We start from the raw sequence: 16,332 nt of genomic DNA, 5'->3' as shown, positions 1-16,332 counted from the left end.
AATAAAGATAGAGTCTTAGCCAGGCACAGTGGTGCACATCTGAAATCTCAGCTACTTGGGATGCTGAGGCAGGAGGATCGCAAGTACAAGGATCACTTAGGAAACTCACTGTCTCAAAATAAAATAAAAAAGGGTTGCTGATGTAGTTCAGTAATAGAGCACACACTTAGCATATGCCAGGCCCTGGGTTCAATATCCAATCCTGAAAAAAAATCTTTATGGTTTATTTAATTTGGATATTTTACTAGTTTAGAGAACTTTATTATTCCTTTTTGTTCTTTCTTGCATTTCAAATTCTTTTATGTAGTTATTAATATAATTTAGGGATTATCTCATGTTTGAATGAAAAAATGCTTATATTCAAAAGTTGCAATCATACCATCTGTCAGGAGTTTTTATGAGGAATTTTGAAAATATAATCATTTAAAACTGTCAGCATACTGCATTAATTATTTAAGAAAATCAATCTAATACCATGCAGAATAAATTGTCCAAAGTCAGTTTTAATGCAACATATTAACAGGTTTACATAAAGTTCCGATAAGAATATCATTTTCAAAATTGATTAAGTGCTGCAAGATGTTGAATAAACTCAGCACTCAAATGAATTGCTTTATATGTTTGATGTCATTTCTGGCAAAAACCTCAGAAAATGTCACATAAAAAAAAAATCTTACTTAAAATAAGATCTTGACAGCAGTCTGGAAAAGTTAATAACTCCATTCCCAAATGAGAATACTGGTTGTAATCAAACTTTTAATGATGATATTAGTTCTTCCCTTGAGAGAATCTAAATACCAAAACAATAAAACATACATACACCCCCCATACACACACATAAAACCTCTTTTACTTTTTAAAGTGTACAAATTCATAATTATTTTAACTTAGTGTCCAAATACCTCATTCGATTCTAATGTTTCCTTGCAGAATTACCAGTGACAACTTGAGAAAGGAAGAGACAGCAGACTGCAATATCAGGTAAGAATTTTTTTATGTGTTTTTTTTTTCCTTTAAATGGGAAGCACATATAATTCTCATCATCAGTGGAGATGGAGTCCCTGGTAGTTTTTGTATTCTAAACCCTACTGCTAAAAATGATGGGAAAAAAATTTTATTTTCCAAGTACATTTATATGGTTTTTATATCCATAATGCTCTATATCTTATACTAAAAGAATTAAGAATAAATACTCCTAACAGAAATTAACCCTTTAAGAGTTATTGGTGAATTTCAATAGAGACTTTTGTTTTTAAAAAGCATGTTGTAAAAAAGTTACAATAAAATTACATTATGGGGGCAAATAATAACCGTGTGTTTCTGCCAAGAAGGTAAGTTCTAGAAAAACAAATATTACAATGCTGGCTATCTTTGAGGTTATCTTTATTATGGGGTGAGTTTTCTTTTTATCCTTTATGCTTTTCTGATGCTTTTGTAAAGGATAAGTCACTTTAATGTTTTTTGTTCATTTATGCATTCATTTATTCACTCATTTCCTCCTTAAACTTTTCATTTTGAAAAAATGTCAATCCTATGAAAACGTTAAGTGTTGGATTCCCATATACACTTCACCTAGTTTCATTACTTGTTAATGTTTTGCCACAGTTGCTTGATTGCTCTCTTTATTCTTTTTTCCCCTGAAACATTTTTAAAATAAGTTGCAAATATCATACTTTGACAGCAAATAGTTAGTTCAGTGTCTCCTAAAAGCACAACACAAAACCATTGTCACATTAAAAAATTTAACATCAGTACCACAATATTATTTACTATGCCGTCCTTATTCAAATTTCCTCAGTTGCCCAACTCTTCCCCAAAGTCTTAATAGTTTAAAAATCCAATTTCCAATCAGGGATCGTACAATGCATTTTGCTGTTATTTCTCTAGACTCATTTGATCTAGAAGAGTCTCCCTCATTTTCTGAGTTTTACATGAGAAACTTTTTAAAAGTGTGTGGACAAAATTATATTCCACAGTTGGGATTTGTTGATTTTCCCATGATGAGATTTATGTTAAGGAGTTTGGGCAAGAACAGGACATAGTTGATGATGTGTACTTTCTTTTTATGTTTTAAAATTTAAGTTTTAAAACTGATACAGGAAAACACACAACCTGTAATATTAATGGGGTACATCTGATGTTTTGGAACATGCACATATAGTGTAATTGGATTAAATATTTCTGTCTTCTCAAACATTTATCACTTCTTTATGGTGAAAACATTCAAATTTCTTTTTGAGATATACAGTACACAATCACATATATTTCCTTTTATAACTGTTAAAAAATACAGCTTTAAAAAGAAAAGAGATTGTAATGACTCTTTTAAAGAGAACAATAAGATTTCCTCATCATGGCTAGTGAGAAAGTTTGAGATTGACTATCCAAACTATGGGCTTTCAACTTAATTTTACCAAAATATTAAACTCTTGATTATAATTGTAAAGGCATATGCATATTTTCATTTGCTACAGATCTTTAAAAGTCTTTAAATGTTTTAAAACTTATATTACTAAAAGACACTGTTAAACATACACTATGTTTTCTAGCACATGAAGTTTAAATAAAATCTCACTTCAGAGATCGATTGTTCTGGCTATAAAGTGAAGTTTTTCTTTTCCAGGACTTTTCAGGAAGTGAAGTGCTCTACACAATAGAATATTCCAGATAACAGAATTTATATTTAGTCAATTAAAACAATTTTTTTTTACCAATTAGGTTAGAATCATTGACTGTTTTTAGCCTTATTAAAGAGTAAGAAACACCATCTAACCTTTTCTTAATAAATCATTGTCATTATAATGAGCACCAACAACTTTATCCTTGAAAGATACTGACACATTCTCAGAGCAAAAGAAATGTCTATAGTAGATACAGCCATAATATTTGATCACTAGGTTCTTAAGTGTCCTGATCTATTATGAAATGCTTGCCTATCACCTCTTTCTGTTACTGGAATGAATGTTGTTAGTCATGTTTTCCCTATGGACTTAAAAAATTTTTATTTAAGTTAATACTGGGTTAGAAAGATCCACGGGTTCACCTCTGCTCTGATTTTCTTTTGCTAATTTATTCTCCCTAAAAAATTATTGAAATACCCTTCACATACCACACAACTCACCATTGTAGGGTATACTTGTCCTCACTTTCATTGCTTTTTAATCGCTCTGAACTCAGAAAACCAAATAATCAATTATTAGCACCATGCCTAAAGTAAGGAGAAACTAAAGAGGGCAGATAATCTGAAAGGCTTTCTATGAATCAAGTACACATATACTTTCATTTTTCCATGTAAATAAGTTAAAAATTAGCACACAGATTAAGAGTAGACAAATGGAAAAAATAAGTCTGACACTTTGGTTTTCTCTTACACATTAAAAATAAAAAATAATTCTAGTAGGCATAGCACAGAGCTAACATTCCAACAGGGTTTCTGTTTCTTATTAAAACCAAGATTTAAGCTATTTAACATTATATATTAGATAGATGAATAGTAGTCAAAAACTACATACTTTCACAACCTATCAAGTCTAAGGGGCCCTACTCTGATTTAATCCAGTATTAAAAAGATAATTTGAAAAAGCCTGAAATGGCCCAGTGCAACTTGAGAGGTACTAAGCACCTCAGGGATGTGTTTCATGAAGAGGCTTTAAAATTCTTTCTTGATTTACAAGCTCAGATTGCTCTTCTTTCTCTAATTTTTGGCACAAGTCATAGAGCAGGTATTGTGTGCTTAGAACTTCAGAGTATCTGACACCTTATCTCCCTAAAGCTGATTAAAGAATATGTCCAAACCTGTATTTCTATGTTACTATGTTCAGTTTGTTACTGGTTTTTATATGATAAAACTTAAAAAAGCAACCTGGAAAGGACTTAGAGACATAATTTAATGAAAAGGATTATACAGTTTATTAAAGAACTTGACGGGGCCAACACAGGAAACCAACTCTATCTCCAGTTAATTATCAAACTTATTCAAAATTTATTATATGTGCCCCCCCCACCAACAATTCTGTGCAGAGGCCTGGATGATTTACAGTGCAACTAAAGAGATTCCAAGGCTGTAAACAGGACTGTCCTGCAGTATATCTCCTTTGACATTGCTGGTATATAAAGTAAAACATAACATTCCTTATTTATCTAAGTTGGGGTGCTAGAGTCTACAGGAGATTCTGTACTCAACCTAGAAAAGCAATTTGAATTTTACAAAGTCAAATTCAATGCTAATTCAAAATTTTAATTATATAACTATACTAATGATTTATTCCTTGACATTTTATTTCTTTCATTTACTTCTGTACACAGTATCTGAAGTCATTAAAAATTAAGTAGAAAACAAACTAAAGGCAAAATTATGGTTACATTTAAATAATGCATTTCTTCCTATGAAGTATACTTATAACTATTAAGTGACACCATCCTTGTAATACAAGGAATAACAGATCTTAATTATCTTTAAATTTATAAATGGAAAAACAGGTGAGTCCAGATTTTAAAGTAGCTTCCCCAATGTGACAGAATGGACTCAAAAGTAGAACTATGACTAGAATGTAAGCCCTTAATTGTCTATACAAATCTGGCAAAGGATCTGGCCCAGGAAACTGGGTAGAGATTATAAAACCAATGGAATATTAATCCCTTAATCAAAGGTGATTTCCTAAGATGGTAGAATCCCTGAAGAAAGCATCACATCTGTCAGAGCACCTGGCTCAATGGAAGGCCTCCATTCAGGCAAGCAGGCCAAAATTAGGTACTTTAATGCATGGGTATTAGAACACAAGGCTTTCTTGTTCTTATAATAAATTTCTTTCCAAGTGCTTTTAATCCAAGTATAATACACTTTATTCTAAAATGAAGTGGCAATAGTCAGCAAGTGTTAAGACTTGCCAGATGGATTAAAAAACTCAGGAAATAATATCACTGGAAGCTTTACTTAAAGAATGTATGTAAATTTACACACATATATTTCTTTTAACAAATAATATCATTATAGAAAGGTTACTATAACAAATAAAAAGTTTATTTTGAGATTTTAATTATGTCATATTTACATATGAACATTGATTACAGGCTATAACTACAACTAACACAGCATTAAAATTCATATTTTCAACTTCTTGGATTTGGATAGGAAACTGAATGGAACCAGGAATGGCTATATTTTTCTTCTTACAAATTTAAAATTATTTTTATATAGTACTATAAATTTATTAAAAGTTTTTTCATTATTTTACTTTTCACAAGAAGCCTAAGGGGGACATTCTAAGACATTTCATCCCTGGATTTATGATATGAAAACTGAGTCATCAAGGCTTAAGTAATTTCACTGCCAGTAACTATAAAGAATTTTAATACTTCCTTACTTATATTTTGGAGAAGTTATAATATTCCAAAATATACTTTTAATCCATTAGTGCTACATAAAATAAGCACCTAGCATTACTATCAGAATTATTGTTAAAAATACCAAAAGAAATGTATTTTGGTCTCTCTGTATTAGCAGGTGTAGCACATACATCAAGTGGAAGCACATGTATCATTCTTACAGAAGGCAGGTCTACATTACACAAATTACACAATAATCTGCTACTCCAAATGATCCAAAAAGCTTTAAAACATATTATCTGTTTCTAAGTTTATTGTTAAAATTAAATTACTAGATATAGCAGAAAATGTTCAAAAGACCAAAGCATAAAGAGTTGCCAGAATACTCAGATAATTTAGTCTTGGACTAAACTAAAATGTTTTATAAAAGCCAGATATGTAGACATATATCCCAATCAAGAAATCTTTCTGAACAGGTTCATGAGAGTGTTCAGCTCAACTGATGCATGAAGTTACAGAGCCAAGGTCAAATAACACTTTCCACTTCTTTCATGTGAGAATCTTACTAAACATATACACATGAGAACCTCTGGATCTGTTCCCAGAGTTCATGTAGTTCTTATTTATTTATTTATTTATTTATTTTTTAGCTGTAGCTGGATACAATACCTTTATTTTATTTACTTATGTGGTTCTGAGGATTGAACCCAGTGCCTCACACATTCGAAGCAAGGACTTTACCACTGAGTTACACCCCCAGCCCGAGTTCATATAGTTTTAACCTTGGAATATCTGCTGACTGGGAAGACGGGCTAAGTTATGATGTAGATTGAAAGATGCTGAAAATCCTACTTCGTTGCTATGATGCTATGTTGTGAGATGGCTCATGGTATATCATTTGTAACCACAGGCAGAGAAGTGTTACTAGGCTTAAAAACTGCAAGCAACATTTGATTTTCAAATATAATGTGGTATTCACTGAAATTCATAAATCTTTCATAATAAACAAGTTTCTATCATCATAGCAGCAATACCTGTCAATTTTAAAAGATCAAACTAAGTTTTGAAGAAATAATGGTTTCAAAAAACAGGTAATCCATAATGTGCATCATAAGAAAGTTCTAAAAGAGCCTTCTAACAAGATAGTGATAATAGAATATATATGGCTTCTAATAACACTCTAAAAACATCAGAATCAAAATAGAGTGGTCCACTTACTTTCCAGCTTTTCTTTTCTAAACACAATACTCAAATAAGAGGAAACAGTTCTGTGGAGAAGTAGTTTACGGTAGGTCCGGAGGAGGGAAAATGTATGATAAGTCTGTGTTAGAAAGCATGGAAGTTCTCAAAGGATGAGGCAAGCTGAAAGGACACAAAAGACATCTTGGAAGAGCTATCCATGGCCAAAGTTGCAAAAATATGAACGCAATGAATGATAATTTGAATATGTAGAATAATATAAATAAAAACTCATATGAAATAATGAAAAAGAGAGTTCTTTATTATGAAATTCCAAGTAGTAAAAGTAGTAGGAATCAGGTAAATAGAATGTCACCATTAGAACACCACAATAAATAAATATCTTCTGTAGATGAGATCTACCATCTACCAAGGAATGCTAAAATAAATGGGGGATAGCTTGAAGAGTTTAAAACAGGTTAACTGTATAGTTTAAAAGTTTCTTCTCCCACATACTTCTAAATCTCAAAGACAGAAAGAGTGATTGTACAAAGCAACAACTCAGCTGATATTACTAACCAAGTGACCAAGGCAATGTCACCAGTGATGAGATGGTAGACACCATGTTACTACTGAAAAACGCACTGAAGAGGCAAACCATTTCTGTGGCAATTTTGCAAAAAAAAAAAAAAAAAAAATATGCATAACCTTAATCCAACAATTCATCAAAATTCAAATTGAGAGATATCCTACAAAAGATCTAACTAGGAGTGTTCAAAGTGTCAAGGTCATTAAATATAAAGAAAGACTGAGGAAGAGTCCCAGATTTGTGAATACTAAAGAGAATGATTACTAAATGCAATATGGAACCAGACAAAAGAATAGAACATAAAAAAGGATATTACTGTGAAAAATGATGAAATTCTAATGGGGTCTGTAGTTAGTTAGTTAGTAGTATTATGCCAACATTAATTGCTTGATGTTGATCTATGCACTTTGGTTATCATCTTAACAATAAAGGTATGTGGAAACTCAGAATTATTTTTGCAATTTCTCCATAAGTCTAAAATTATTTTAAAAAACAAGAAAAATCAGTAAATAATATGCCAGTTCCAAGAGTAGAAAACAAAATAACAATTAAATGAACCTACTTTTTTAGAATCTAATTTTAACTGTTGTTCAGATCAGGGCAAATCAAGGTATTCCTCTCTATATGAGGAGAATTAAATTCAGAAAAATAATTACTTATATAAATTCCTATCTAATCATGGCATAATAACTTTTTTATATACAAGGACGAAAATAAGCTCCTAAAGATACTTCTCTTTTGTGTGAAGAAATGAGACATTTAAGACTTAAAGCTTTCTTTACCTAATTATATTCAGTATCTCTAAGACAGACATATACTGCTTAAGAACATATACTGCTTAAGTGTAACATAGGCCTTACCTATACAGCATCAGTATAGTAATCATCTACTGCATCTCTCATTCCTACTAGATCATGAACCACAGAAGCAAGAACTATCCATCTATTGCCAACTTAATAGCCCCAGTCCAGCACAATTCTTGAGATGTGGGAGTGCTTATAATTATTAGCTCAAAAATGAATAAAATTCTTAAGTAAAAGTTCTTTCTAGTTGAATGGAATTACTTAATGTGCTTAGTATGCTTTTACTTATAAGAAGCAATTCCCTGGGAAAATTATATATAAAGTAAAATATAAAATAATCCTGTGTTTTTTATTTTTTTCAGATCATCTTAATATTACTAATATAGTGTACTTCTATTTTGGGTTATATTTCACTTATAAGATCTAGTCCTAAATAAGTTTACCCTTTCTTTAAAATTTTATGTATAATTTGTGTCATTATGGGTGAATTAGCTTTTTAGTAATTAGCTTCATTCAAATACATATTTCAGAGACTTTCAATTTTTTATAAAGTACCTGCTTTTACTACAATGGTCATTGGAATATGGTACAAATAATCTAAGCACTATGCCCTTTAAATAGTTTTATGGTATTACTTGTGCTATTTAAAACAATAAGAATATATTCGTCATATATTAGCCTGCTGTTAGTATCAGAATATGTATTCTTTAAAGCTAGATGCTGCATCATTTTTTTTTTTTTTTTTTTTTTTTTTGGCACTGGGGATTGAATCCAGGGTCTCATTCATACAAGGCAAGTGTTCTACCACTGAGTTATATCTCTAACCCTTATTTTATTTTTTTAATATACTTCTACAGAATGTATTTATCTACAGAATCTAGTAGATTAAAAAAACACTTCAAGGTTTCCAAATGTATGAGGATACAGATGAAATACAGATGAAGCAAATTTATTAAGTCAAATCTTGTACACATTATTAGAGGCAAATGAATAAAGTTTTCAATCATGTTAAATTGGAATCTATGATGTAATTTATTACTGGAAGAAGAAAACAGATTTGAGTATTCCAAGTTACAATTTTGGAAAATGAACATTGCTTGCTTTACTGTAGAACAATTTAAAGTAAATTAGAGATTTTTACTGGAAGGAAATAGCTTTTCATGAAGCTATTCTAGTTTAATTAAAATCATAGTGAATCACAGAACATATCCAACCTGTAGGAATAGCAGGTGTTATTTTGATAATTTTTATTAATAGTTTAGATTTTTTGTCTTAACATAAGAGGAAAAAGTAAAAACAAAAAGTAAGAGCAGATATTTAATATTATTCAAACGAACACATAAATGTTTATACAAATCCTAAACATGGGTCCCAAATACTTTTCTAATTTTTTTTTTTTGAGAATATGTGGTATTTAAAAAAATGAACATTTCATTTCTGTGTATTTTTACTCCAGTTATGTGCTATGGCAACATGAAGTTTTGCTTGATTTTAAGTACTCTATCAAATTCTCAGTAAGTCTACTTAAGAGCAACAGTTATGATCATGTTTGTATTTAATTTACTTCTCATAAAAAATGTCCTCAGTGGAAATTTATTTAATTGGCTAACTTTCCAAAGCAAGTATCAGGGGAAACAACAACACTGCCACACCTCAAGAAAGAGGGAGGAAAGAAGGAAAAGGAGGAAAGCAGAAGAATAGAGAGGAGGGAAGGAGTTAAGCAAAATGAGGGGAGGAGCATCAAAAGAAAATGTAAGCCTGATAAATGGCCTTACCTTCATTTCTTTTCTCTGCTTTTGAGGCATTTTCTGCTTTTTTTTGTTTTGCTGCTAAGAGTTCTCGCTTTAATTGTCTTGCTTCTTTTCTGAGCTCCTCACTATAAAGCAAAAAGCAGTTATTTATGTTTATAGTACAATGACCAAAAGGTTGTCTAGCAAAAACAGAACTGTAGGTTAGGTATACTAAGTCTAAGAAAAACAAAGGGACTAATAAAATTCGTTCATTTTGTTTCTATATACATATTTGTTGTACGAAACATACTAAAATGATATTTTTAAAGTTGTAATTTTTCACAGAAACCTTTTTTATGAATAGGGAACTATGAAATAGTTCCCTTTTCAAGTATATCAAACACAATAAGGTAAGTGATTAATGATCCATTATCTTCTTTTATTTTGGCAATGCAGCAAATCATTTTTATTTATTTAAAATTTATTTTTTATTAAAATCTTTTTTATTTTTACAGACTTCATTTTGGTTCATTATACACAAATGGGGTACAACTATTATCTTCTTAATTCACAAGCAAATTTAGTATTCTAGTTTCAATTAATATTTCATGGTGATCTGTAGTCAAAACAAAAATTTTAATGTAAATATATTCACTAAAACTGTATATATACAAAACAATTTGGCTTCAAATTTGCTGAATTCCTGAACTGGCACCAGTAATTATCATTTACTAAGCAATTATTACATGTTAGGTTCACTGCTTAAAACTTTAAAAACTCATTTGATCATTCAAACTCAAGTTCATAACTCACTTAATACACAATTTGGCATATTCTTTCCTCTTCTGTGAAATGCACCATGCACCAAAGTACTGATGATTAATATACTACTTCATGTGTTAAAGGCAAACTGAGGCATGTTTTGATGACATATATGAGAACCACATTCATATCTTGGAGGAAGTTGTTAAACTACTCACATCATAAACCCTGGTACAACATGGATATAGTGCACTGTTCCTAGTATTAATGTGTTAGAGGTTTGGTCCCCAGGGTGATAGTATTGGGAGGTGATGGAACCTTTAAAGATGGTGCCCAGTGGGAGGTCTTTGGATCAATTGCAGGTAGGAACTGTGGTACCCTAGTCTCTCCCTGGCTTCCTGTTTCAAGATATTCATTCTCTCTCTCTCTCTCTCTCTCTCTCTCTCTCTCTTTCTCTCTCTCTTTCTCTCTCTCTCTCTTTCTCTCTCTCTCTCTCTCTCCCTCTCTCTCTCTCTCTCTCTCTCTCTCTCTCTCATGTTGTCATCACTGGCATCTGCTATGAGGTGACACAGCTAAGGTGGGGGTTCTTTTAAGAGACTTCTAGGTTGTTGCAGCAACCAAAAGTGAATGTAAAATAAACCTCATTTTTTAAAAAAAAGTTAGTCTGCCTCAGATATTTTGTTATAATAACAAAAAAGTTGACTAATACAAACCCATAGGGTCACTTGTGAATAGTCAAAGTCATGTGTATCTTTGAATATCAAGCATCACTCTATTGTCAACAAAAACTAGACTGGATCAAGGATACTCAGAGAGAAGTCTGTAAGCTCAATCAGTCATCCCACTCTGGAAATGGTCTCCAAAGTTCTCCAAGCCAAGGTTTAGTTGAATCTTAAGACACTTCCACCCTGATTCAATCATTAGTGCTTCCTACCTATCTAAATCTCATGTTTTTTTACCACTCATTATCCTGTATTACATTTACCAAACTGATAAGGCTTATAATGTGCCTGACTTAGTTCTTTTTTTCCACCTAAGAAAAACAGTCACATTTTGTGTCTGCTTAGCCTTCAAGACCCTGAAATCTGAAACAAACCTCTCTGATCAAAATCTATTACCGTTTTACCTTTTTCACTCTTTCATTACTACTGAACTTACTTACACTCACTCATAATAATGAAAGTCAATCCCTCAACTGTTGTTCATGCTCCATCAGCCTCACTATAATCCTCACTGGCTTTGTATCTATTCTGGATGGCATGGTTATCCATTTCAACAATGTCCTCATCAGCTCCTTTAATTTTCTTGACTTGTTTGACCCTTGTAGATACATCACAATCATCTGAAAGAAACTGTGGATATGGTTTCATGTTGTTCCCCCTCAAGGGATCTGTTCCGGGAGACAAACCTCTGAAAAACAGGGCAACTTTAGATGTGAGATGTTGCTTGGGGATTTGCCCTTGTGACAAGTCCCACTGATAATTCCAGTATGCACTCAGGTTTGGGACCCAATGCTTAGCACTTTACTACAGAAATTATCATGTCCCTTTTATAATTTGAAGCACTCCTACTTCACTGACCCTTTCATTCAGCAAACAAACATGCTCAAATTTCCCTGGACTCTGCTTGAATCAAATGATTATCATCTCCACAAATGGACTCCATTTCTGAAAGAAGGTTTACATACACAGTCTACTTTATAATCTCTTGCAATCTATCCTTCTTATACTGTACTGAAACTGTACCTATATCAACCAAACTCAATGGCCTTTTCACAGTTCTCTTCCTCTTTGGCCTATCATTCAATGATGCTAAGTACTCTTTCCTTCCTGAAATTCTATCCTAATGAGACTTACATATCACTCTGGACTCTTGATTTTCCATTTCTTCTCCTGGTTACTCTTTCTCTTTCTATTTCACAATTATTGGCATTTTTCTTATCTCCATACCCTGTGCACAGGCATTTTTGTCTAATCTCATAACATCAACATCACTCATATATAGGTTATTTCCAAATCTAGAGTTTTGCCTTAATATTGGTTCTGTATTTCTTTTTGTAATAAATCTCCATGTAGATGAGTGCTATCCAACAGAAATATAAGGTAAACATATAGCAGTTTAAAGTCTCCCAGCAGATATATTTTGATAAAGCAAAAAGAAAAGCTTATATTATTTCAAAAGTATTACTTGACCATGCAACCAATTAAAAAAACCCAATGTGACATTTTACATTTTTTTGTACTGTCTTCAAAATCTGGTGTGTATGCTACAGTTACAGCATATCTCAGTTTCAATGAGTCACAGTTCAAGGACTCTGATCTAGATGGACAATATGCCAGATGTCTTGACATTATTACAAACACTTTATTTTCAAACTGGAAGTCATCTCCTTCTTATCCAAATATATTCTTTCTTCTAAAATGAATCTATTTGATCATGGAACCACTATCCGTCTAGTGAACAGATTTTAAACTTCTGTTTCTTCTCCCTTTTACTAATCAGTGTTGAAGTATATTTTCCAATCTCACTCACATACAATAGCTCTTCTTAGAACTCACTATCTATCAATGCCAAGTTTAGTCTCTCCTTATGTATGTCTCAGACAAGTGCAGTTAATTCCTCTTTCTTGAAGTTATATAAATACAATTTTAGAAATCTCTTCTTTAGTCAGCATAAGCTCTAATGGAAGCTACACAGGGAATAGCAAGCCCATATTTGCTCTATCCACTGAAAATCCTTACCATTATTATGCTATTTTGCATATTTTTTAATTTGGTAAGTCATTTAGTAATTTAGATAATGATTTCTGAAGACCAAGGTCTTTGAGGTGGAGAGCATTTTGTGAGTCAAACAGGAAATTCTACATTACTAAGCAAAATGAAGCAGATATGAGAATAATTTCAAATGATGATGCAAAGAAATTATATACCATGGAAGATACTATTATACAGGCACTACTGTAAAACACAAATATTGAAAGAATTAACTTGGATTCAAAAAGTCCTGACTTAAAAAATAACTCCATCACTTATTAATTGAATAATGTGTAAACAATTACTTAACTTCTCTTAAGTTCCTCAACTACAGAACAGGGAAAAGATGTAAAATATAAGGCACACAATATACGTTCAACAAATGTAGCTATTATTATTAAGGTCATATGTTTAAAATAGCACTACTGTTATAGGCTATTTGCTATGTGGGAATATTTCTTAATTATGTTATTTACTATAAATGATTGTTACCTTTACTATATATGGAGATCAGTTCTATTCATAATTTTAAAGGGGCACTGAATGCATAATGCTTGCTTCTAAAAGTTTATCCTTAAACAAAGATTTAGACATACTATTGAAGTATATAATATGATACAAATTGAATAATGATGAATAAAGACTCAAAAAAGACAAATTGAGAAAGAGAAGGGTTTCATTGTGTTGAATTTTTCAACTGATTGAGGATTTGCAATGTTGTCAAAATCTTTCAGACTATTCAAACATCACCATTTGTTAGTACTGGTGGAATCCATAACTCTTGGGATAAAGAGTAGCTTTTTAAACAAATCTTTAGATCACAGTCTAATTTTAGAGTGTTCAATCTTTTATCCTTTGAAATAATCCTATCCATTGGCATTAGAATATATTTAAATCTATTAAGGTGAGAGCAAAAATTATATGTTTGGAATAAATGGTATCTAGTACTGCCAAATCAAGGGCTTGCTTTAGAGTTCAGAGAGCATCTTGTTGGCCTGCTCAAAGCCTAGTTTCTACTTGAATAATAAAAGAAATAGCCTTTATGAGTTGTTATTAACTCTGAGATAATTTTCATTTGAATGTTAATATTGCTCATATTTATCACCATTAACCACCAGAAAATTCTGCACTATATTATGTATTTATGTTTTTTTTAATATAGATACACACACACACACACACACACACACACACACACACACGAAATCTGGTATATCTGTAATATATTCTGTCCTGATTGAAAAAAATCCTTTTTAAAAACATCATCCCAATAAAGCACTAATAGCTAAAAATTATAGTAGCCTTTATATACCCAGTAATGGCAAATAATGTACTAACTCATTCCATACATGTATATAGGGTAATGTCTGTCTCATTCTACTGTCCTTCCCATCCCCAATCCCCAACCCCTCCCCTCATCTCCCCCCACAATCCAAAGTTCCTTCATTCTTCTGTACCCCATCCCCCCACTATGGATAAGCACTCACTTATCAGAGAAAACGTTCAGTCTGTGGTGTTTTGGAATTGGCTTATTTCACTTAGCATGATATTTTCTAGTTCCATCCATGTACCTGCATATGCCATAATTTCATTATGAGTAATATTCCACTGTGTATATGTACCACATTTTCTTTATCCATTAATCTGCTGAAGGGCATCTAGGTTGGTTCCATAGTTTAGCTATTGTGACTTGAGCTGCTATAAACATTGATATGGCTGCATTACTATAGTATGCTGATTTTAAGTCCTTTGGGTATATGCCAAGGAGTGGGATAGTTGGGTCAAATGATGGTTCCATTGCAAGTTTTCTGTGGAATCTCCATACTGCTTTCCATATTGGTTGCCCCAATCTGTAGTCCCACCAGCAATGTATAAGTGTACCTTTCTCCCCACATCCTCACCAACATTTATTGTTGCTTGTATTCTTGATAATTGCCATTCTGACTGGAGATGAAATCTTAAGAGTAGTTTTGATTCGCATTTCTCTAGTTGCTAGAGATGATGAACATCTTTTCATATGTTTGTTGATCGATTGTATTTCTTCTTCTGTAAAGTGTCTGTTCAGTTCCTTAGCCCATTTATTGATTGGATTATTTGTTGTTTTGTTTTTTGTTTTTTGGTGTTGTTCTTTGAGTTCTTTATATATCCTGGAGATTAGTGCTTTATCTGAGGTGGATGTTGTAAAGATTTTCCCCCATCCTGTAGGCTCTCTCTTCATGTTTTGATTGTTCCCTTTGCTGAGAAGCTTTTTTTAGTTTGAATCCATTCCGTTTATTAATTCTGAATTTTACTTCTTGTGCTTTAGGAGTCTTGTTAAGAAGTCAGGTCCTAAGCCAACATGATGAAGATTTGGGTCTATTTTTCTTCTATTAGGCACAAGGTCTCTTGTCTAGTGCCTATGTCTTTAATCCACTTTTAGCTGATTTTTGTGCAGGGTGAGAGAGAGAGATTTAGTTTCACTTTGCTACATATGGATTTCCAGTTTTCCTAGCACCATTTGTTGAAGAGGTTATCTCCAATGTATGTTTTTGGTGCCTTTGTCTAGTATAAGATAATTGTATTTACATGGGTTTGTCTCAGTGTCTTCTATTCTGTACCACTGGTCTACATGTCTATTTTGGTGCCAATACCATGCTGATTTTGTTACTATTATTCTGGAGTATAGTTTAAGGTCTGGTATTGTGATGCCTCCTGCATCATTCTTCTTGCTAAGGATTGCTTTGGCTATTCTGGGTCTCTTATTTTTCCAAATGAATTTCATGACTGCTTTTTTTAGTTTTATGAAGAACAGCATTGGGATTTAATAGGAATTGCGTTAATATTAATTCTGCCTATCCAAGATCATGGGAGATCTTTCCATCTTCTAAGGTCTTCTTCAATTTCTTTTTTAGTGTTCTGTAGTTTTCACTGTAGAGGTTTTTCACCTCTTTTGTTAGACTGATTCCCAAGGTTTTATTTTGTTGTTGTTGTTGTTGTTGTTTTTGTTTTTTGAGGCTATTGTGAATGGGGTTATTTTCCTAATTTCTCTTGCAGTGGATTGATAAAGGTGTTTTATAAGAAGGCGGAGATTTATGGGCATTAAATAAATATCTTGACTGAAGTCACATATTAGTAAGTGGTAGAGTTGGAAACTGAAGATGAAATCTCTGAATTCTAAGTTCTATACTTTTTCTATGATGCTACAGACACCT

General features: G+C 32.2%; 1 protein-coding gene across 2 annotated transcripts in view; it reads right to left on the bottom strand.

Annotated features, from left to right (window-relative positions):
- The window catches only part of Cwc27 (CWC27 spliceosome associated cyclophilin), a 244,990-nt gene that overhangs the window by 108,202 nt on the left and 120,456 nt on the right, over nt 1-16,332 (bottom strand). Inside the window, exons 11-12 of one of the 2 annotated variants that reach the window (XR_007109165.1) lie at nt 9,672-9,772; nt 6,544-6,687 (exon numbers count right to left, since the gene is read on the bottom strand). Coding sequence is in view for 1 of the 2 variants with exons in the window: in XM_047556515.1 (XP_047412471.1) it covers nt 9,672-9,772 (101 nt within the window). In the remaining variant the exon portion in view is untranslated. The remainder of the gene's footprint in view (nt 1-6,543; nt 6,688-9,671; nt 9,773-16,332) is intronic. The other variant, XM_047556515.1, reaches the window with a different exon arrangement.

The sequence above is a fragment of the Sciurus carolinensis genome, chromosome 6, assembly GCF_902686445.1.
Source record: "Sciurus carolinensis chromosome 6, mSciCar1.2, whole genome shotgun sequence".
NCBI classification, from domain to species: domain Eukaryota; kingdom Metazoa; phylum Chordata; class Mammalia; order Rodentia; family Sciuridae; genus Sciurus; species Sciurus carolinensis.
Note: the sequence above shows the minus strand (reverse complement) of the source record. Positions and strands in the feature narration are given on the sequence as shown.